General features: G+C 54.9%; 1 protein-coding gene across 1 annotated transcript in view; it reads left to right on the top strand.

Annotated features, from left to right (window-relative positions):
• The first annotated feature begins 1,871 nt into the window (after nucleotides 1-1,871).
• The window catches only part of LOC135324810 (receptor-type tyrosine-protein phosphatase kappa-like), a 29,548-nt gene continuing 9,706 nt past the window's right edge, over nucleotides 1,872-21,713 (top strand). Inside the window, exons 1-15 of the mRNA XM_064501753.1 lie at nucleotides 1,872-2,132; nucleotides 10,634-10,816; nucleotides 11,491-11,673; nucleotides 12,649-12,891; nucleotides 14,342-14,584; nucleotides 16,120-16,410; nucleotides 16,782-16,879; nucleotides 18,223-18,415; nucleotides 18,720-18,831; nucleotides 18,971-19,217; nucleotides 19,463-19,499; nucleotides 20,538-20,643; nucleotides 20,827-20,894; nucleotides 21,168-21,313; nucleotides 21,453-21,540. Coding sequence (XP_064357823.1) covers nucleotides 2,030-2,132; nucleotides 10,634-10,816; nucleotides 11,491-11,673; nucleotides 12,649-12,891; nucleotides 14,342-14,584; nucleotides 16,120-16,410; nucleotides 16,782-16,879; nucleotides 18,223-18,415; nucleotides 18,720-18,831; nucleotides 18,971-19,217; nucleotides 19,463-19,499; nucleotides 20,538-20,643; nucleotides 20,827-20,894; nucleotides 21,168-21,313; nucleotides 21,453-21,540 — 2,341 coding nt within the window. The 5' untranslated portion in view covers nucleotides 1,872-2,029. The remainder of the gene's footprint in view (nucleotides 2,133-10,633; nucleotides 10,817-11,490; nucleotides 11,674-12,648; nucleotides 12,892-14,341; nucleotides 14,585-16,119; nucleotides 16,411-16,781; nucleotides 16,880-18,222; nucleotides 18,416-18,719; nucleotides 18,832-18,970; nucleotides 19,218-19,462; nucleotides 19,500-20,537; nucleotides 20,644-20,826; nucleotides 20,895-21,167; nucleotides 21,314-21,452; nucleotides 21,541-21,713) is intronic.

Here is a 21,713-nt window from a genome sequence, read left to right as displayed (position 1 = left end):
GGGGAAGTGTGAAGAGAAAGAGTGAGTGAGTGCACCGGGCTTCCTGACAGCTGCTTGAGCCACACTTCCGTTATGGCATTTGAGGTTTCAGATGGGGTAATGAAGGGCTTTTGGGGATGTCATACTGTTAGCACAGGTCTGACCTGACAATCATTGCACTAGGAGTGGTGCACAGAGACACTGGGGCTGTAGTTTTTCAGCCTTGTTTGATTTATGGAATTCCTCTAGCCATTTTTCAAAGACCCCCAAATGGGGAAGCTCTTCTTACTGATGTGGTTTGCTTTCGTAGCACCTTCTTGCCCCCCACCCCCCCACCCCAATGCTGAAAATCCCAGGCATAGACTTAAGCACTGGCAGACAGGGAGAGGCAGCATTTGAGCCCCCGTGTGTGCTGGAGGCAGAGGAGCAGATGCTTTCCCCACAGAAACCTGACACCTGAGGCAGAGCAGGGCAGAGGGATGCTGTGCTGCAAGGGGGTCCGGGCTGCACCCTGGGGTCCCCAGGCACTTTTGCCAGAGCAAATACATGCTCAGGTAAGGGAAATCCTGCGTGGGTTAGCTCTGTGTCTGAGCAAAGGAAATAGAAAGGCAGTTCTCTGCCGTGGGTAGCAGCTCTACTGCAGGAAGAGATGAAACACTGATGGAGAGGAAAGGAGGCTGAGGTTGCATTTCTGAGTATGTGAGGGCAGGAAAGAGGTGTCCAGGCAGACTCCAGCTCCGTCCCTGAGAGGTGCTTGGCTTCTGGAGCCCCCGCCCCTAGCAGCATTAATGGGGAAATGCCAAAACTAGACTTCTACAAAGTTTTGCTCAGGGTCAGATTTTTGGGACTGCTGGGGAGAGAGTATTTTTGGAGGGGGCCTCCCTGCTGTGGTGCACCCTGCCTAGGCCAGCAAGGCAGGGAACGCATCCTGTTGCAGGGCTTGTGGACCAAGTGAAGGCTGTGTATCAGCACAAAGCCGAGTCCAGCTCAAGGCTTGGGAGTCCCAGAGACTCCTGGAGAGCACAGAAAAGAAGTCATCTGTCACAAGGGGCTGCTGGCCCTTTTGGGAAGGTGCAGACAGGATTTCAGGAATTGGTTTCTCCCTGGTTGTGTGCTTCAGCTGGGGCATGGACTGAGCACCTCCAGCAAGAGCTGCTGGGCAGGCTGGAGCACAAATTCAGCAACTGCTGCTCTAGGCCATCTCTGATGGTCAGGTTTGCTGCTGTGGCCAGTTCCACCAGTCTCCAGCCGCAGGTACAGCCTCACTGGCAGCCCCTTTCCACCTCACTGCCAGCGCCTCTCTGGGCTGTGCCTGCTGCTGCCTTCCCAGCTCTTCTCGCCTGTTCCCCCTCCAAGGACGTCCCTGTGGCACAACCAGCCAGAGCACTTGTGCTCCCAGGCCCCAGAACAGTTTGTTCCTGAGCATCTGCCCTCAGCCCAATCTCAAGCACCCAGCCATTTCTGCCAAAACCTCAGCCTAAAATGTGCACTTCGGGGTAAATAAGACCTCCCGTGCACTTTAGGTGCCCTTGCTTCACAATCCCTCCTAAATTCTTAGGCAGTAACAAAGAGAATGGTTGTCCTGACAGCCTGATGTGGTCTCTGCATGACTTTTCCACATGAGTGTGGAAGTTGCATGTTCCTGAAAAAAACCCAGGTCTGGAGAACTATGAATTAGCAATGTTCACATGTCCTTCTCGGACTTCTGAGATCTGCGCAGAGAGCAATCATGCCAGGTGTTGTGGCTAGCGACTGCTCCTGTCAGAAAGGCTGAAAACTAGGTGGTTCTCAGGAGATGTGAGCTCAAAGAGCCGTGAGATTGCAAAAGGGGTGTGAAGCTGCCTGTTGCCCCGGTGCACAAAAGAGAAGAATGAAAGCAGCACTGACACTGGTGGAGGTTCCCTCTCCAATGAGGAAGCCTCTTGCACCACATGCAATTTCTGTGTGGCTGCTTCCTTTCCGTGCTTGCACCTCTTGCAATTGGACGGGTGAACTAAGAGGCAGCGAGCGGGCCTGAGACCTGAATTGTGCCCTGGAACTTTATGCTAACATGGCCTTGAGATGGGCCTTTCTCCTCGTTTTTGCACCTCTGCTGGCTGCGTGGAGACAGGAAGACCCTGATCCTAAAGTCCTAGAAGAAGCCAAGGAAATAGGTAGGACTTGACTTGTTCTTTGCTTTTGTGTCTGCAAGAAGAGGTTTTACTGCTCCTCTTTCTGTTAGTTTGCAATGAGTCTTTACTCCATTTGGCTCAGAGCAGCTGTGCTGGAGAAGGATGGACGTGACGACTACATCAATCCCAAGACAGTCGGGCATCAGTTGGGTAGCTGTGTAGCCAGGGTGAAGCTGTGTTTGGGGGGTGAAGCACAGCGAGCCTCGGGGTCCTGGGAAAGCCTCCGAGAGTGCGGGGGCCATAATGTTCCTTTGGGGAGTGGATAGTGTCCCTAGAAGCAGGAGTGCTTGGCTTTCCCAGGGCCATCAGAGCAATGTCCCCATTGCAGGGGTGATGGGTGATAGTCCTCAGCAAAGACCTCCGGAGCTGTGAGCTGAGCCTCTGTGTTGGCGGGGAAGTCTGCTCTCCCCAGAGATCCTGGGAGGTAGGATCAGCAGTTCAGTGGGATTGCTCTTTAAAGGGCTTCTGCAGACCCAGGAGGGCCAGGGGCACTTCCCAGGGCTCTGCCCACCCTTCCTATGGAGACTGCATCCTGTCCCCTGTGCTGTGCCCCAGGGCTGCCAGTGTCTGTAGTGCACCCTGCACCAGCAGCTGGTGTGCCAGAGGAGTGAGTCACTGTCTCTGCAGGGAAACCTGTGAGCAGTGACTTGCCATGACAATGAGCACATGAGTCATGTTACCCATTGCTGGTGGCTGGAGGGATGCTGCCCTCCCAGTAACGGGCAGCCCTCAGCTTCCCCTGATCAGCTCAGAGCAGATGGAGACCTGGGGTAGGGACAGACATGCACAGTGAACGTAGAGCACGTGCCTCCCCAGCCTCAGGCAGAGGTGCTTTGCAGCACGGCTTGCTTTCTAAGAGTGGATTATGGTTGTTTTGCTATTTCTAGCATCTGTCAGCAAAACTGAGTAAGGAGGCTGACATTTGCATCTAAGCAGAGTCACTTAATGTGTCTCTGCAGGGTCAAACATTGTATGACCTACCAGGAGGCTGGTGAATCAGTCCAGCTTGGCATGGTGTGAGAGTTGGGTTCGGCTCCAGGGGCTGTGATCCTGTGTTGCTCTGCATCTGTCTGAAGCTGAGTCTTTCTCTAAAATAATCTTGCTTAGGCTAGGTGACAAAAATCATTAAATTGGCAACTGCTCACATTGTCCTGACCTGCTGTGGGGATGTCTCTGGACTGACTCAAGTTAAAAAAAGGAGCTGACTAAAGACCCTGGCTGTCACAGAGACCTGGGAACAGGATGGGGATCTTTGCGTGACAATTTGAATTTGGGCCTGGCGAAGCAACAGCAGTGTCTGTGCTGCGTGACACGGACCGTGAGAGCCTATTCCCGGGGGGAGGCGTCCCTGTGGTTGCAGTGACTGTGAGCACAGCACTCCATCACTCAAAAACCGAGGGCTAGCCCGCAATGGAGGATATCCTCCTGCCCGCGGTGGCTTCCCCTCACCCGGATCCCGTGCAGGACCAGCATGTGCATTGCACGGCTCTGCAACCCACAAGCACGGCGCATGTGGGCACGCTAAGGCCAGGACCTGGCTGCACCGCGCGCGCAGAGACGCAGCGGGGAGCCGGCAGCCTCTCAGTGTGCTCTGCACGATGCTGTTGCCTGGCTGTCCCAGGAGGGGCCTGGGGCCACCTGCAGCAGAGATGGTGCTGCTGAGTTTGCACCTCAGTGTCCAAGAAAAGAGGAACCGAAACGAAAACATGTGGCAGCCGCACCCAGTGGTGCAGGCAGCCCTGCCTGTGTCCTCAGCATGTGGGCTTATCCCATCCCAGGGACCGGGCTCAGGGGCCTCATCTCGCTGATGCCAGGACATCAGGGATGGCCAGGAGGGGATCAGGGTCCCATAAACCTCCCACATCCCTGGGGCAGCAGAGGCCTCCATGGGGCAGTGCGGCAGGGTCAGGCAAGGGAGATGGGGGGCACAGGGCAGGACACAGCCTAAGGCCCCCTTTCCAGGTGTCCCTGAGCATCTCCTATGACCCTGCCAGATGGGAGGGATGCTTGGGCGGGGGGAGGGGGGGGGCATCCCTGTATGGATGAGCTTCTCCTGCTGCATGATGCTGCCCCGCAGCAGGGCTCCTACATGCCGAGTGCACCCATCCCCCACGTCACCCCATCCCCTTGCTCTGAGCATTGGCAGTGCCAGTTCCCGAAAAGCGGCAGGCATCACGATAGTTTCAAGGATGAGGATGAGGGGACCAGGGATTTGCGGCAGTACCGTGGGCTGTGGGGGCCCTGGACTCTCTGAGGAAGTGAGGCTGGGTGGCACAACAGCGTGCCAGGGCATGCGCAATGCCAGCGCTGCAAGGAGCGGGCAGGAAAGAGGCGAGCAGCTGCAGCAGAGGATGTGGTTGGCGTGCGGTGTGCAGTGCGAGCCGGGGCAGCGCCTCCCTGTTCGCACTGTCACCCCAGCAGCTGTGCCACGATGGGCGCTTTGAACAAGGCACATTGTTCTATTGTCCCCTATTGTCTTGCTGCATTGTTCTCACCGGGTTTTTCCTCCCCTGGGTTATCCCACCTGTACAAGAGCCTCATCCCTTTACAGACCAGTGAGACTTGGAGGGAAGTGGGAAAGCTTCTGGGGGGTTTTCTCTGCAGAGGAAGGGTCTGTCATCCAGGCTGCCCTAGCACCTTTCTCATCAGCCTTGCTTAACATTTTGCAGTGATTTATTAGCAGCTAGCAAGGAGTCCTAACTAGGATCATGGATGCAATGACTGGCGGGTCAGTGGGTGTTAGTTAAAATAAGGTCACACTCACACTGGAAGATTTTGTGTTACACCCTGGCTGTGAACTGTGTGCTCCACCATGCTTTTGCTGTCTGTAACCAGAGTACAGATTCAGGAAACGATTATTTCACCACCTATTTTTAAGACTGTCAAATGTCCTTTTGTGTGGCAGCGCAGCAAAGGTTGAAGTGCTGCTGCTTCCCCTGCTCTTCTGCAATGCCTAGTTCAATACTCTGCCTCATCACCTCCTCTCCTTGGTGCCTTTTACATGTAGAGCAGCCCTGAGGTCTAGCACACTGCCGATTGCTCTTGAAGACTCATGCAGTGGCTTTGGCTGCCAGCGGTGAGCATGGCGATGCTTTAAGCACCAATGTGTGTGTTCTCAGTTGCTTACAATACCTCTCTCCGCTAGTGAAAACAGTGGTGGCTTTCTTGGCTCGTGCCAATAAACATGGGGTATTAAATGCAGGGTAGACGCCAGTGCCAGCAATACGCTTTGCTTTCACATATATTAGCTGGTGAACAGCTGGACTGCCGTAGAAACAGGGTTTACCTTCACCTGCTGCTCCTTGAATTTCACAGTGCCATTTATTCTCCATGTACTGGATAACACTGTGTAAGAACATGTATCTTCTCCTGGCAAGCAAAGGTCCGACCCCAGGAATCTGACCCGAATAACCAGAATAGCTATTTCTTCTTTCTTCTGATCCTCTCCAACATCCTGTTCTAGGGCACGTTAGGGCTTTGCTTTGCCTGCCAGACTCACTCACTAACGCCTTTGCAGCAAGACATTCTGGATGTTTTCTGTGAAATACTTAGTGTATTCATGGGTATTAAACAATAATAATAAGGCCTATATTCATTTAATAATATCAAATGAAGAAAAATGTAACAGTTATCTTTGACTATATGAGGCAAATGCATTAACCTTTTATTACCACTCCAAGGAGTCTAGCATTTTCCGGTCTGCAATGAGCACATATCACACGTTATGAGAGGTGTGTGTTTTGTCACATCTACACCATATTTTCCATGCTGAAATTTCACTTGTCTCAGCCTCTTTCCTCTACTTGGGGGCGGAGGGGCCTGTGGGTGGTTGTTTGTGTACTACGGTGCAGGTGTTTAAAAAGAAAAAAAGCATTGGGTGACTGTTTCTTTGCTCCCTGGGATGATGTTAGTCCCTACAATGCTAGAAGCTCTGCTGAGTGTTTCTTTCCTCTTCCTCTCTGAGCACCATCCCTTCCGCAGCAGTGCCCAGTCTGCTGGGCGAAGGCAACACGTGTCTGTCCTCTTTGCACAACTGGTGAAACCGGGGCAGATCTGATATGCTCTGACTCACTTACCCCCATGCAACTTCCCATGGCCGATGGCACTGCAAAAGCACACAAACACCCGCCCTGGGACAGAGTGAAGGTTCCTCTGCTCCAAGGATCTCGTTGCCCTCGGCAAGTGCTACCGAGTGGCTGGGGAAGGAGTGCAAGAAAGAGGACGATTATAGCTGAGTCCCCCGCAACCTGTGCATCCCCACCGCCTCCAGCAGTCATGGATTGACTCAGACCAGTGAGTCTCAAGTAATAATTACATTCCTTGGCTTGAGCTTACTGGAGAAGGGAGGTTGAGCTGGGTTATGCTTGCAGATATTCTTGAGGCAAAAGCAGGCACAGATTGAGGGTGTCTTCTCTTCCCCCTTCCATGAGGAAGCAAAGACTTCCAGGCTTTGCCCTCAGATGGTCATCAGAAATGACAGCGGAAAGGGATCTGAGCAGCTACAGATGTCTTAATGCAGACAGCATCGATGCTGTGACACCCTGGACGCCTTCAGCTGCTCGGCAGCACCAGGGTCCTGTGGAAGGCAAGTCCTGGAGGTGCTCTGCAGGCACGGATGCTGCTAGCAGGGTGCTCTGCCTGTGGGAGGTAAATGGGCATTGGCAGCCTCCCAGGCTGTCTCGCTTGTGTACACTGTCCCTTTCCAAGGCAAGAGAGCTTTTTTTTTTAATATCTGTCCCTCTGTCAGATAGCATTAATTCCCCAACTAGTTTCTGAGGCTGGTGCATTCCTCCATAGCAGTGCTTTTCAGGCTCTAGCTCCTCCAAGGACTGGGATTAGCTGTGGCCTCTGCCTGTCTCTTCTGATCTCTCTGCACCCAGCCCTCAGACCGCCGTTGCGTGGCTCTGCCCCACATGGTATCTGCCCAGCCTGGGTCTGGTCGCTGTGTCGACCAGTGCCTGTCCCATGTGTGAGCACAGCAGGGCCACATCCTTCAGGCCGATGTGTGCAGAGGGGCTGGCATGGAGGGAAAATGAGCTTAATGCCCACCCACACAACTCAGGGGACCCGGCAAGGGAAGGGCGAGTTGCAGAGGATGGATCCAAGGAGAAACAAGAGGACTTGCCTACGGGACTGCTCGCCAGTGTAGCCTGTGGGCCCAAAATGTGAGATGTGGCTGCTGACCACGAGCTGTAGCTCGTGGCTACACTCTGTCATTACAGAGCCACATTTCAGCTGTGCACCTCTGCCGTGTGCCACACTGGAAACTGCATTTGGTTGCAGCAGCATCCCGCCACCCTCAGAAACCACCCCACCTAGCAGACACCAATGGGAGGTCTAAACCAACCCGGGGTGAAACTGTACCTCTGCCAGGTCCTTCCCATGTGAACAAGGGCAAGGGAAAAGATGCTGATGTCTCTGGTAAAAGGTTAAGGATGTTAAAGGCCCAGGGTTAAGAGAAGTGATTCACTGGAGTCCAGGCAAAGGGAGCCAGGCTAGTCAAAAATGTGTGACTCCTTATGCCAGCCCAGCCCAAGGGGTCCCTTCGAACTCCTCCCCAAGCCAAGGAGACTTACACAGCAACTATTTACTCTTATTTAACTGAATTGCCCCATAACTAAGGGCTGAATCAATCCATTGCCTTTTTGGCTTATCAGCACTAAGCAGCATAATGTTGACTACAACTATTTTTGGCCTGCGGAAGCTTTGCCTTTTAATAAAAAGGAATCACAAACTTCAAACAAAGCATACTTCTCCTTTGTGCTATAATAAATCTGCACTGTTACACCCCTGAAATAACAATTGCAAGAAGCAGCCTTTTAAAAAGTAGTTTAAAATGTAGCACCACATTAAGGGCACTAAATCTTTTGTTGCAAAGGCTTGGGGAGGCAAGGCAGAGCTCTGACATGCAGTTGCAAACATCCCCCCCCCCTCCCCAGCTGGCAGGGCATTGATGTTGGTAGGAAGACCAGATATCTCTCAAAACCTGCTCTTTGTCAGCAGGTTTCATGTGAAGGAGAATTTCCCTTTCCCTCCTCATTTCCTGCCCAGCAGGTTGCCATGTCCTGTGCTGCTGGCAGTTTTCATGTCACTGAGGACGCTGTAAAAGCTCCTGGCATCTGTGGCAGCCCTTACAAAAAAAACCAAAAAACAAAAAACAAAAAAAAAACAAAGAAAAGGGATCCTTTTGAGCTAAAGATCAGGGCTGGGGGCAGCCCAGGAGACACCAGCTGTGCTGTGAGCTCTTGTGCCCACCTGGGCTCCAGCGGCTCAATAGAAGATGTTTCCACTGGCAGTGTTTCATTTCCTCAAATTGCCGGTTGCCTGAGGCCAGTTGCTGTGGATCTCTTTTCAAGCAAGGATTGTTCATGTTTATGCAGTGACACAAAGCTGAAAGGATCCCTGTGACTGCACAAATGTCATGCAGAAGCGATCCCAGCCACTGAAATGCAAAATGAAACTTTGGAAATACCTTTGCAGATAGTTTTCATCTGGCTGAAAGCACTGTTGCTTGATTTACCAATATGTTGGGATTTCATCCCATTTATTTGTCAGGGTTTTTATCCTGGCTGAGGTGATGCAGCTGTTGTGGTCTGCTGGCCTGCTGCACGAGGAGTGCAGAGCAATCATGGTTTCATGGTGAGTCCTAATGCTATTCACGTGTGTTACAAGGCAGTGCAAACTCTCTCTCTGTGCCTGGCAGGACCCCAGTAACTCTGGAAAACCTTTGCCTAGTTACAACCAGATTTGCTGGACAAAGAGTGCTCTTAGGTGATTTTCTTATTTTCACATGAAAATTGATATCTGGTCAGTGGAGAGAGATTCTAATTAGTGTCATGAAGAGATAGCACCATTTCTGCATAGAAACTAATGGAAAATGAGTATGGAAGCTTACTTCCATCAGCTGCATAATCCATATGCTGCAGAATGCAGCTAAACATGCAGATAGTTAAATATCATTTCAAACTGAGGTTTGTAATGGAAAGTTACCAGTAGTTTTTCCCCATCTGCTAACAGCTTTAAGGATTCTATAATTTCTGTCTTGAATACATGAAAATTTTGAGACATCTCCATAATATAACCATTTTGATAATCTGCACTTGAAAGAATCTTTAAATGTCTCCATTTAAGAGAAGTTACTTTGTTTCTTGGGTTGAGAATTGCCTACTAAAATTTCTAAAAGGCTTATGGAAATAGGCATGATGGAGAGACTTTTTCTATGACTGAAAACTGTGACTCACTTTTCTTTCATTATGCTCTTAAAAACAATGATACCATCTTAAAAGTGAGCAGCCTATGTTGAAATGTGATATAATGCGATAACAAGTAAATTACAACAAATTTATAGTCATGCATGAAATTTTTATCTAAAAACTACAAGCAGAAAAATCTGGGGAGAGATTTAATTTAATGCTGTACATTTTGTCTGCATCACCTGACTCCATATGCTGATTTCAGTGAATGGAATTAAATAAATTCAGTCCAGTCACTTAGTAAGATCACAGGGGTGCTGCTGAGTCCAAATGTGAGGCCAGGTATGAGTTGCTTATATGAGGAATAGTGTGCACTGAGTGATTTACTAAGTGGTCTGTGCCTGGGTGCAAAATTGTTTGAAGTTTTATTCTCACATTCCAGTTTTTTTGATTGCCTAGAACCTGTGGGTTTTCTTATGTCCACTCCTATCCTGCATGCATCGAAGAAGAGAATTTTTCTTGGTGTAAACAGACATACAGACTCACTAAATACAGATTCTGCTGTACTTCAGCTTCTTGATTCACTCTAATTTCAATTGCACACCTGGGCCCAATTAACTCCTCAGAACCTGAATTGCTGCTTCAGTCACATGTGAAATGTTCACAGGACAAAGCAGTGAACGACTCCCATCTGTGCAGCACAGGCCACTGAGGGAAGTGGAAGCAATAAGTATCAGCGCGATGGGCACCCGAAGAGCTGCTGTGTATTAATATCAGAATAGCAGCGTGCAAGCTGTTATGCCAGATGGCAGATCCTATGCAGGGGTGGGGAGTGGAAAGCTAAGCTACTTGCCTGGTGTAACCAGCATAACTGAGGAGAGGGCAAAGGAGGGGTTACGGCAGCTCCTTAATTCAGCCTTGAAGGGGAGACATCCTACCGGAGTGTGGGGAGACGTCTGGCCTCATGTGCTACCTGCATACACGTGTGTCCTGGGCTGACCTTGCATCCTGCCTCTGAAAAGCTGTTCCTGTTGGATGCTGTCACCTCTGATAGCAAGAAAGGGACACGGGGCCAGGATGTGCACCTGAGACGGAGACTCCATAAGGAGCTGCAGGAGGCACCCCTGCCCGCTGGTGCTGCGTCACCAGTCCGTGTGGCGGTTCCCGAAGGGGCAGTGTCTGTATCTCGCCCTGGGCACCTCCTTGTGCCTGCTCTACACTCGTAGGGCAGGTCCAGTTGCAGGCAGGTACAAGTGTGCCGTCTCAGCCTGTTCTTCTCTCCCCACATAGCGACATGCAAAATGGATAGCTTGCCTTGGGCAGTGAGCTTTTCTCCCAACAAGGAGGAGTTCCAGGTGAATGAAACAGTGTTAATGACCTGCCATGGGGACTCCGAAGATGAAGATGAGCAATTAACTGCCACCTGCATGGAGGTGGAAGACAACAGGGCAGACTGGGATATCTCCTGCCTCAGTGAGTATGCTGGGTGTGTGGTAGTCCTCATGTCCCAGGCCCTGGGGAGTAGCACCAGAACCTGTAGCCCCTATGGAGTCCTTTCAGGCAGCCCACATGTGCAGATGTTGCCCTTCCCAAGCAGGGGATGGCAGGGGAGGTGGGCAGGTGATACCCAGTCCTGGGAACCCATGGGTGGTTTGGGCAAAGGACAGAGAGGAGAAAATCTCCAACATGACCTGCAGAGCAAAAGCAAAAGGGCACCTTGAGTGTTTTTTTTCTTTTCAGGAAAGAAGTGTGCTTATGGGCATGCGTAGGTAGTGCTAGGAGCTGCGCAGCAGCGTGACATGAATGCTGGTGTGTGGTGGCAACTGGGGTTGGTGCCTTCCCACAGCCCCACCTCTGGGGCAGATCCACCAGGCTGCTGGATCCCATGGATGGCACCCCTCGGCAGAGGCGCGGGACAGTGCAGGGTGGGCAGGCGCGCCTGCAGGAACCGTCCTGTGCTGCCCCTGCCATGACTGGGGTAAAAGCACTGGGGGTCAGTCCAGGGGCCTGATCCTGGTAGGAGCTCATCCCTGCAACCCCTCTGAAGTGAGGGGCCTGGCACCCCTCTGGATGAGCTCCCATCACCCCACAGATGCTGCCAGAGCCTGGTGAACCCCAGGCCTCTCCCTCATTTCCTTTGCACACAGGAAGTTGCAAAGCCCCCTCCAGCTGGGACCCCAAGCTGCAGTTTACCCCCAACAAGACCAGCTATGCCTTGAATGACTTGGTGCAGCTGAGTTGTGCTGGGGGCTACCAGCCATCAGTCCCTGTGGTCAGATGCATTTCCAACAGGAGCCAGAGCTCGTGGAACGAGACCGCCACCTGCGAGGGTAAGCACAGCCCCACGTCACCGTGTCCCAGGGTGCTGGGCTGGCACCAGACCTTCTGTGCTGGCTGTCCCAGAAAACTCCTTCCACCTCCCATATACTACCTTCTTGTGCTGCAGCTCAGCCCCCTGCTCAGCCAGGCCGGTCCCCTGTTACGTCTGCTCGTTTCCCTGAGTATGGGGATGGACCGATCTTGTGTTTGGGGGCGGCTGTCCTGACAGACCTGCCAGCTTTCCTGACCTCCTTTGCCTCCCGTGGGAACCCCCGACCAGGCCCAGAGTAAGAAGACGTCTGCTCTCCTGAGGGCTGGGCTGTGTGCTCTGCTATGTGCCCTCCTTGCAGCCTTTGGGCTCTCAGACAACCCTCTTTCCTGGTCGCTGCAGCCAAGGCTGCCACTGAGGATTATCACATCCCCAGCCAGCTCTTTCTGCATCATGAATAGCATGTTCCAGAAGGCCTCTGCCCTGGCTGGCCCATGCAGTGGCTGTGCTAAGAGGTTATCCCCAAGTCCCTGCAGAAATCTCCGGGATTGTTGCCCCCCCACGGTGTTGCGCTCCCAGCAGATCTTGGGCAGGTTGAAGCCTTCCATGTCTGCTTATCTGGAGACTTCCTCAAGTTGCTCTAAGCAAGGCTTTGTCCATGTGTTCACCTAAGGAGGTGGTGGGGACACACTCCCACCATGATGACACGCTTACTGGCCTCTCCCTGGTCATGGCCCACAGGCATCAACCAGTCTGTCAGCTGTTGCCCATTTCATAGGAGCTGTAGACCCACAGCAAGCCCCTTCCTGGCCCACTGGCTCCCACCTCTTCTCTATGCAGCGAGATGCCAGCAGCCCCAGGGAGACCCAAGGCTCCACTTTGCCCTGGAGCAGAGACTTTATGGGCTGAATGAAGAGCTGCCACTGAGCTGTCCTCCCTTCCCCACACTGAGCATCCCCCAGGCCCAATAAAGGGGCTGATGCTTTCTCTCTTGCAGGAAAGTGCCCCAAACCCCGGTGGGGCCTACGCCTCTGGTTTTCTCCAAAGAAAAGCCATTATGAACTGAACGAAGAAGTGACGCTGACCTGCCCTGGAGACCTGGAGCCATCCTTCACCCGGGTCAAATGTACAAGGGAATTTGTGCGACTGAGTGCTGGAAAGCCAATATATAAAGATGCTTGGTGGGGGAGGAACAGCACAGGCGGCTGGATCCACACTGGGAGGACCGTGGTGTGTACCAGTAAGTGATGCAGCAGCAGCAGCTCTTCCAAGTCCCCTCTCAGCCTTGACCCATGGTGGCCAGTCATGATGCTGCCTGGCTGAGTTCCAGGCATGCCACAGTCCCCCCTTGCTGCTGTGTTTCCTGTGCATGCTGGTGGAAGAGGCCGCCAGGGTACAGGAGATGACTTCCCCACAGGCGGGCAAGCTGGCATCACCCGTGGTCGTTCCTGGGGAGGCCAAGCGTGGGCCCCCGCAGATGTAGCACCAGGGCTTGGGGCAAGATTGGAGGCTCTCACTGAGGTGCTGGCTGAGGTGCCCTGTTCCCCAGTGCACCTCCTGGTGCCACCCTGGAAGGTGCAGGTCTGCCTGCTCCCGTGTTGCCTGCCTGCCCGTGTAGCAGAGGGATGACTCCTGGGGCAGGAGAGCGATGGCCTCCCTCAGGCGCTGGTGGGTGTGGAGCTGCCCTGGCACGGCAGAGCTCGACCACGTGTGGGGACGGCTGTGCGTGGCAGTCCAGAGCACAGGGGAGGTGGGATGGGGAGCCACCCCACATGTTACATGAGCCCGTGGCTCCCCGGGCCTGCTCCCTGCATCTTGGGGCAGGCAGGGCAAGGGCAGGAGGATGCACAGAGGCTGACCCCACCTTGGTGCAAGGAGTGCGAAAGACAACAGGGCTCTTCAGCTGGGCAAGGCTGTGGAGGGGGTGTGCTAGAGCCTGGGATGGGTTGGGCTGCTGCTTCATGGTCTTCTTCCTAGCAAGGTACTAAGGAGTGGGGAAGGTGGCAGGACCAAAGGAGTCAAAGGAGGTGTGTCCTTACACGGTGCAAATGGCCCCAGAAAACTCTTTGGTGTGGGATGCAGAGAGGGTAAGGCGTGTCCATGGCTGTGAGTGCAGAGCAGGGAAGCAGGTTGCTCTTTGAGTGCAGAAGGTGAGGCTGGATGCACGTGTCGGCTTCCCTTCTCCCTTTAGGGGCTGGAATCCGTTGCTGACACTCCCGTCATCTACCGTGCTGCACCTGGTCAGCTCCCCACTCTGACTGCCATTTGCCCGCTTCTCCCTTCTGTTGCTCCTGCAGAAAGATGCCAAAGGCCCCAGTGGGTCTTGAGTTGCTTTCTCACTGTGGCATTGAGGGAGCAGGAATGTGGAGGAGCAGAGACCTCTCCCATCACACCAGGAGCCTCCTCCCGCAGGAAGTGATTGTGCCAGGAAACTCCCTGCTGCAGGATGTGGTAGAGGGCTAAGAGTGTCCACGGACACAAGGGCAGAGCAGAGAAGTGGTCAGTCCCACTTCACGTGCACGAGGAGAGCCATTTCCCACCAGGCTGGGCTGAGTGGTCATGTCGGGACCAAGGGGTGTGTCACTTTCCCCTCTCCTTTTGGGAGCTGGACTCCATCACCGGTGACTCCTGACACCCCCATCATCTCCCCACTACCCTGACCAGCCCACATCCTCTTTTGCCTCTGCCAGAAATGTGCCAAAGGCCCCGGTGGGATCAAAGACTCCAGCTGGCACCAGACCACACAACCTACAAAAAGAATGAAGAAGTCATGCTGAGCTGCCCTGAGGGTCTCCATCCATCCTTCTCCCAAGTCAAATGTGCAAGTGAAGTCCAGTCTATCAGTCATGGGAAACCTGTATACAGAGAAGTTTGGATGGGGAGCAATGGCACAGGTGGCTGGATCCGCATTCGATCTAACGTGGAGTGCGTTGGTAAGGGAGGCTTCAGGAGCATTCCTGACTGCCCTGCTCTGCCCTCCCTGAACAGGAAAATGCAGGCTGTGTGTGCACACAAAATTTCAGGCTCTCTTCCAGGCCACGGTATCAGTAGGTGTTGCTGAAGGCAGTCCTGATGGAGCCCTTAAGCCTACCCTGTCCTCGTCCAGTGTTCCCAGGCACACCTCAGAGTGGAAAGTGGCAGGTGCCAGCATTTGTCCCTGAAGGTCCTGTCATGAAGGGGCTTATGCTGCCTGGCCCACAACAGGCCAGGGCAGGGTTCTGGGCATGCAGGACTCCAGCCTTCAGCTTTTGTGTGTGCAGGAGGCTTGTGGTGATGGTGTGTAGGTGACATGGGGCTCCTTGAGGGCTTTTGGCCCTGACAGCCCAAGAGTATTTGCTGGAGGGAGAGAGGATAAAGCATTGGGCATGGAACAAGTGTGTGTGGTGCAGGCTGTGGGCTGCACTGAATCACAACTGTGGTGGGCTCTGCTGCCTATGTCCCATGCAGCTGTGATAGTGCCGCAACCTGCCCCCCACTTACTGGTCGTGGGCCCTGCTCCATGCTGGGCTCAGGTTCAGTGCCATGTAGTCACAGCTTGGGGCACGGATATCCCTGCCAAGGGAGGGTAGGGTGAACTTGTGCTGTTTGAGAATCCCAGTTAGATGTCCCCAAAGTTTTGGTGACAATTAGTCCTCTGCTGCTGCCCAACTTGCTGAGTGCCCTCTGACTGGGCCAAAGCGAGAGGGCTCAGGGCCAGTTCCCTGCTAGCAGCTCTGAGCAAGGGGAGCATGGGAATGTGGGCTGGAGAGGAAGGGGATGATGCTCCTCTGACAGTCTGTGATCCATGAGCAGGGGCCATGGGGTGAATCTCCATGCCTGGCCCAAGTTTTGAGGCTGTCCTGTCTTGTCCCTTTGACTCTGTCTTGGCCTGTCCTGTAGCACATGCCCAGACTAGGCAGTGAGAGCTTTGAGGCCCCTGAACCAAATGCCGGTTGGACAGTGCCCTCCCTGGTGCCCAGAGTCCCTGGAGCTCCCTACTCTTCCTGGCTTTTCCCAGGAGGCCTAGGGGAAGCAGTGTGGGGTCTTTCTTCCCCTCATCCCCTCCCTAGAAATGCTGTGGGGAGAGCTCCTCATACTGTGTCTTAGAGCTCCATCCCTCCTCATACTGTGCCAGGGCACAGGATACCCCCCTTCTCTTGGGTCTTGTTAACAGCATGGAAAGGCTAGTTCTCCAACAGCCAAATATGCTTGGCTGTGGAACTGCTTGGACCCACAAACACTGAGTAGGGACAGGTGCTTTCAGCAATGTGCACATGCCCGTTAAGCCATGCCTGGCTTCTTAGCATACCGTGATCCCAAACTGCTCCTGCTCCCCAACTCAGAGACATGAAGGGACTGCATGTCAGTCAGCCTCATGCTTCCTCTTCCTCCCTGCTGGGTGGGCAGCAGGGCTCTCTGACTGCAGCATCCTTGCAGAGGCAGGAGGGGAAGGGAAGGAAATGATGCGCTTGCAATGTTTCCTTCACAGAACTTCTCCAGGTTGTCCCTGGTACCTCGGAGGTTTCTGCCACCAGCATCAAACTGAACTGGACCTGCAGGTTCCCTGACACCTGCCAGCACATGCGGGCCATGTGCCGTCTGGCTGAGCCTTCCTCCCCTCCCTGTGAGGCCAAGGAGGTCACGGGAGAGGAGATGCTACAGGGCCAGAAGGGAACATTCACCTGCCCCCCTCTGCAGCCCTTCACTGTCTACAGCGTCACCATCTCCTTGCCCCCCAGCACAGTCCTGTTCACGTGGCAATTCCAGACAGAGGAAACAGGTATGTGTCCATGGGCAAGTGCAGCAAGGCCAGGCCAGTCCTGGGCTGTGCCGCAGGTGGGGGAGGCTGGTAAATGCACCTTTCCCTCTGCAGCTCAACCCAGGCATCTACTCCCTGTGGTGATGGTCCTGAGATTGGGGCCTGCAGGGATTTGGGGCAGGGGCTGTGCAGGGCCCTAGAGCAGAGCACATGCCCTCCTCACCCTCCCCAATGCAACAGCTGCAGCAGTATGTCTGCCCTTTTGGGGTGCAAAGCCTGCTTGGGGGGTCAGGTGGCAGACCGTCTCCTGGGCCAGGAGCTGCCTGCACCCTGCTCTGGCCTCAGCCCCATTGCCCGGCCCAGTGCATGACTCTGTCCTCCTGTGCTTCTAGTGCCGGACAAACCAGAGAATCTGTCACTGGATCCCAGCACCGGGTTGCTCAGGTGGAAGGCGCTGCCCTCCTGCAAAGGGCAGATCCTTGGATACCAGGTACCAGAGTAGCCCGGATTCACAGGGCTACTCCCTCAGCTTGCCAGGGGCATCCCTGCTGGGGCTGCTCTGGGCATGCAGGCGGGGAGAGCAGGAAAGGTAAAGCTGTGACGAGCCACAGTTCCCCCACCTCCGGTCCTGTGGAGGTGAATTTCATGCTCTAACAAGTGTGAGCGTTTTCTGCTCACAGTCTGTGTTCCTCCTGCTCCGGTGCTGTCTGGAGAAGTGCTGAGTGCTCCCTGTCCCGTGGGCTTCCTCTCGGCTGTGCGGAGCCCGCTGTTTGGATGGCTTTGCACACCGGTGTGCAGTACTTCATGACATGTTCATTGGCTTACAGGAAGCCACAGGGGCAGCCAGCTCATAGCCACCTGGAGATAAGAGATGTTTCCTGCCTTACCGGCATTTCTTGGAAATCTTTGTCCCGTTCTGAGAGTAAAGGACTGCTCTGAGCGACTCCTCCTCCTCCTGGTTGCTGCTCTGCTGCTGTACCTCTGGTGCAGCAGATTCCTCTCAGCTGAGGAGTGCTCCTCTGAAATGCCCCGTTTCTCTGGGAGAGGTCCGTAGTTCCTTTGACTTGCCCTCCGTGTGTGGCAAGAAGTGCCTCGTCTTTGTGACAAGTCAGGGCTCTTGGCACAGTGTAGTCCTGCTTCCTAGTATTTGGTGCCTGAGACTCTTACCAGCATGCTGTATGGCCTCTCTGAGGACAGACCAGTCCGTAGGGTGAAAGGGGGCCTCAACATGCTGCTGCTTCTACTGCTGTGAGCTCTTTCCTGAAGGAGCCACGGGAGTGGGGCCATGGCTGCATTGCAAAGACCAGGCCACAGGAGCTTTGGGAGTCCGTGCCAGCTGGCTTTCTGCTCCCAGACACCGGGGCTTGTGACAAGAACCGTTTCTGTGGCTTTGAATCAACACTCTCTTGGGCAAAAAGAGGAAAGGAAAGGAAAGGAAAAAGAAAAGTAAATAGAAAGTCAGGGCTGAGCTTCTGGGGGGGAGTGTCACCACATTACCCATGGTGTTGCAGTTATGCACCAGCGACCTGGCCTGGGGCTCGTTAAATGCATATACATCTCTCTCAATGAACCACCTCCATGTTGCCATGCTCCCACAAGCCTGATGCTTCCAGCATGGGGCCCAGACAACCTATGGGGGGCCCAAACAACCCTACGTGGGGCCCTTCTCAGGGTCACTGCACCCCGCGAGCTTTCCCTGCCTTTGCAGGGGATGCGGTGCCCTGGTGCGCCAGGGGCAGGGGCCCCACGAGCATGAGCATGTTGCTGCCGGGCTGCCTTGCCCCCAAGCAAGAGCTCAGCACTGCTCCCCTCCAGCTCTCTGTCCTCCTCCAGCTGAGCATCACGGCCAGGAGTGCGCACGAGGCCGGCTTCCTGGAGATTGAGCGGCTGAGGGTGAACAGCTCTGTCACCGAGTACACGCTGCCGGACCACCGACCCGGGCGCACGTACGTGGTGACGGTGCAGGGCCTCACGGCTGCCGGTGCCGGGGCTGTGTCACGCCAGGAATTTCTCAGCAGCGGCTTGGGTAAGGGGTCCACACGGGGTGCCTCTGCGGTGGCCGTGGAGTGTGGCAGGCTGCCATGCAGAGGGGCGGTGGGGCCTGCCTCTCCCTGCTGAGCCCCAGGCTGCACCAGCAGCTCTGCCAGGGCAGATGCAGGGGCAGTCAGGCCCCAGCGCCGCCCCCGTCCCGCAGAATGGCTGCGTGGCCTCAGCTGCACCAGCCGGGGCAGCTCTGCAGCCTGCGCTGCCCGTGGGCTGCTGCCTGCCCCGCGCAGGGCCCCTCTGTGCTCTGCTGCCTGCTGAGCCTTGGCCCTCCGGTTCCTCTTCAGAGACCTCCGCCCCTCTCAACGTCAGCTCCTGCGGCGCTCGTGACATCTCCCCATCCCAAGGGACGGTCGTGCTTCCCCTGCGCCCCATCACCCAGCCCCACGGGGCAGTGAGGTGAGTGCAGCCTCTGGGGAGCTCAGCTGCTCTCTGTCCCGGGGAGCCTTTGCCCAGGGGCAGCACTTCCCCGCAGCTCCCTCCACTCTGCTCTCCCGCTGCCTGTGTCCCCAGCCCCTCTGACAGCCCTGCCTTGCAGGGAGCACCAGCTCATTGTCGCTGTGACCCAGGACACCGCTACGGTGGCAGGCGTGTGCTCAGGGGAGCTGCAGCCCTTCGACGCCAGCCTGCAGCACCGTGCCTACGTGGCCGCGGTGCTCAACCTCACGGCCCCCACCGACTTTGTGCTGGGTGACGGGACTCGCCAGCACGGTTACTACAATGCTCCCCTCCAGCCGGACGGGAACTACACGGTCCTTCTCCGCCTCGTTCACCGCCAGCAGCAGGTAGCCTCTCGCAGGGTTCAGGGTAGGGCAGACCTTCTTCCTCCTCCCCATCCCCAGCAGAGCAGAGAGTGGGGGCTGCTCCTGCCCCATGCACTGAAAGCTGGGGCACCTTGGCAGCCTGGTCCTGCTGGGGAGCTTCATCCACAGCTGGGACGTTTTGTGGCCATGGGATGGAGGTCTTTGCTCCTGGGAGCGGGCAGCTGGGCAGCAGTGGCCTGAGCTCTCCCTCCTGTCTTCCCCAACAGGCAGAGAAGTTCACCTGTGTTTGCTACAGCTTCTCTGGTAAGTGGGCTCCTCTCCTCCAGGCCAGGCTCAGCCCTACACCCTGTGCCCAAGGCACCCTCCCGCATCCTGCCTTTTCCCAGGCTGGCCACTTCCCTTGGAGAAGGTTTGGCCTAGCCCAAGGGCAGTGGGGTCTTGGTGTGGAGGGCAGAGGAAACCTTTTATTTCTCTTACACATGCATGCTACCATAACCAGCTTTCACTTCCATGATCTTGCAAATGCCTATGATCTTGAGACTCTGGTGGATGGGCCTAGGGCAATCTTTGGCTGCTTGCACAGATGTTTGCTGGCCTCCCTCCAGGCCTCTGTTTCCATGGTATTTACTGCTTATTTCCATCACGATGTCAGAGCTGGGTGGTCTTTAGGACTGGCTGGGCACCCCTGGTCTTGTCCTGGTGCTGAGACCCGTGCTGTGGGTGATATTGAAGCATGGGGTGCACTGCTAGGAAAAAAATCCCCCTTCTCCTAATTGCCTCTCAGGCCCACTGACTCTTGCTCACCTTCACCTGCCCCAGCACCATGCTGGGACACTGCTAGGACAAGGAGGCTTCTGGCTGGCCAGGAGTATGCCCAGCTCATCTCTGACAGCTCTTCCAGATGCTGAAAGCAGCATGCCTTCCCTGGGAAAGGATCCTGAAGAGGGTTGGGTGGAGCAGCTGACACACATCATTGGTCTGGCAATGCAGGGTGGCCTGGAGGGGGTGGCACGGCTGGCAGCCTTGGGTATTGTGCATCTATGCCATCATCTCATATTGCATATTAGTCTTACTGCTCACTGGTACATGTGCAGCCCCACTAACACAAACACATCACCAGGCTTTAGCTATGCCTGGGGACAGTCAGAGAGACAGTGCTCATGCTGAAGAGTATTGTGCCAGGCAAGCATCTACTCTTCCTGCTCTGGCTTAGCTGTTCTCCAGCACAAAGCCTGTGGTGGGAGGTGAGAAAAGCTGCTTTCCTCCCACTCCCCCAGTGGGATGTCCCACTGTCTGGTTCGGGCTGTGCAGAAACCTGAGTCTGAGCTGTGCTGGTTGCAGGGCAGGAGCCGATTCCTCAGCTAGGCAGGATGGTGGTGGTTATGGCAGTAGCACTGGTCGTGGCACTCCTGGCACTGGGGATTTTGCTGCTCTTCCTACTCTTCAGGTCAGTATGTGCCTCACCTCTCCTGCTCTTTGTGCTGCCATGGGACATCCAGCTCCCTGCACTGCCAGGCAATGTGCAAAGTGGACTGTGAGACGAAGCAAAGTGGGAGGCAGGGCTGTTGCATGGACAATGCCCTCTCCTCTGTGTCTCTCACTTCTGCTGGTCTGACTTGCTGTTTTGCAGGAGGAAGCGCAACAGTTCAAAAACCTATGAGAGCAACAGCACTATCCCCCTGAGAAGATGTCGAGGAGGTGCAGTATGAGCAGAGACCCTGATAGCCCTGTCTGGACAGGCTCTCTGTTAAAAGCACAGGCAGGGGGGTTCTGAGGTCCTTATGGGAGCAAGGCAGGGAGAGCTGGCTGGCATGGGGAAGGGGCACCTCCTAGGGGAGAGGGACCTGTGTGTGGATGGCTTTGGTAGAGTCCTGCCCGCCACAATGCCAGTCCAGTCCCAACCTCAAACGTCCCCCTCCCAAGGCCAGGCATCAGGTACACGCTAAATTGCTGGCCTTATGATCCCCATAGGTGTGAACAAGATGAATACACGGATCCCGGTGGAGGAACTGCTGGAGGCTCTGAAAAGGTTCAAGAGGGAAGAAGTAGAGGCAGAGCAGACAGAAGATGAATCAGTCATCGACAGACACGGTGCTGGGCGTCTGGGAGAGTATCAGGTCTGGTTTAGCTTTGCTTGACCGTTTGGCTGCATTGTCCATCCAGACTCAACCTCTCCTTGGATGTGTGATACAGTCGGCCTTGGCCAGCCCCAGAACACGTGCTAATCCAGAGTGGGCTCATTTTCTTCCCCTTCAGAAACTGGTCTCCACTTTGTTGCATCCCTGCGATGCCGGGAAGGAACTATGTAATCAGGGCAAGAACCGCTACAAGAGCATCGTCCCATGTAAGCAGAGCCTCCCAGGACATTGCCACAGGGATTTGGAGGGGGGCTAGGCAATACAGGCACTGGGTGGGTGTAAGTGCCCCTCTAGCTATTCAACAACACTGAGCTCCTCCTCTCATTTCAGTGACCCTGCAGTCACTGAAACCCACAGGGTTTTCCCCAAATGATCGTGT

The sequence above is a fragment of the Dromaius novaehollandiae genome, chromosome Z (genome assembly GCF_036370855.1).
Source record: "Dromaius novaehollandiae isolate bDroNov1 chromosome Z, bDroNov1.hap1, whole genome shotgun sequence".
Taxonomy (NCBI): Eukaryota; Metazoa; Chordata; class Aves; order Casuariiformes; family Dromaiidae; genus Dromaius; species Dromaius novaehollandiae.
Note: the sequence above shows the minus strand (reverse complement) of the source record. Positions and strands in the feature narration are given on the sequence as shown.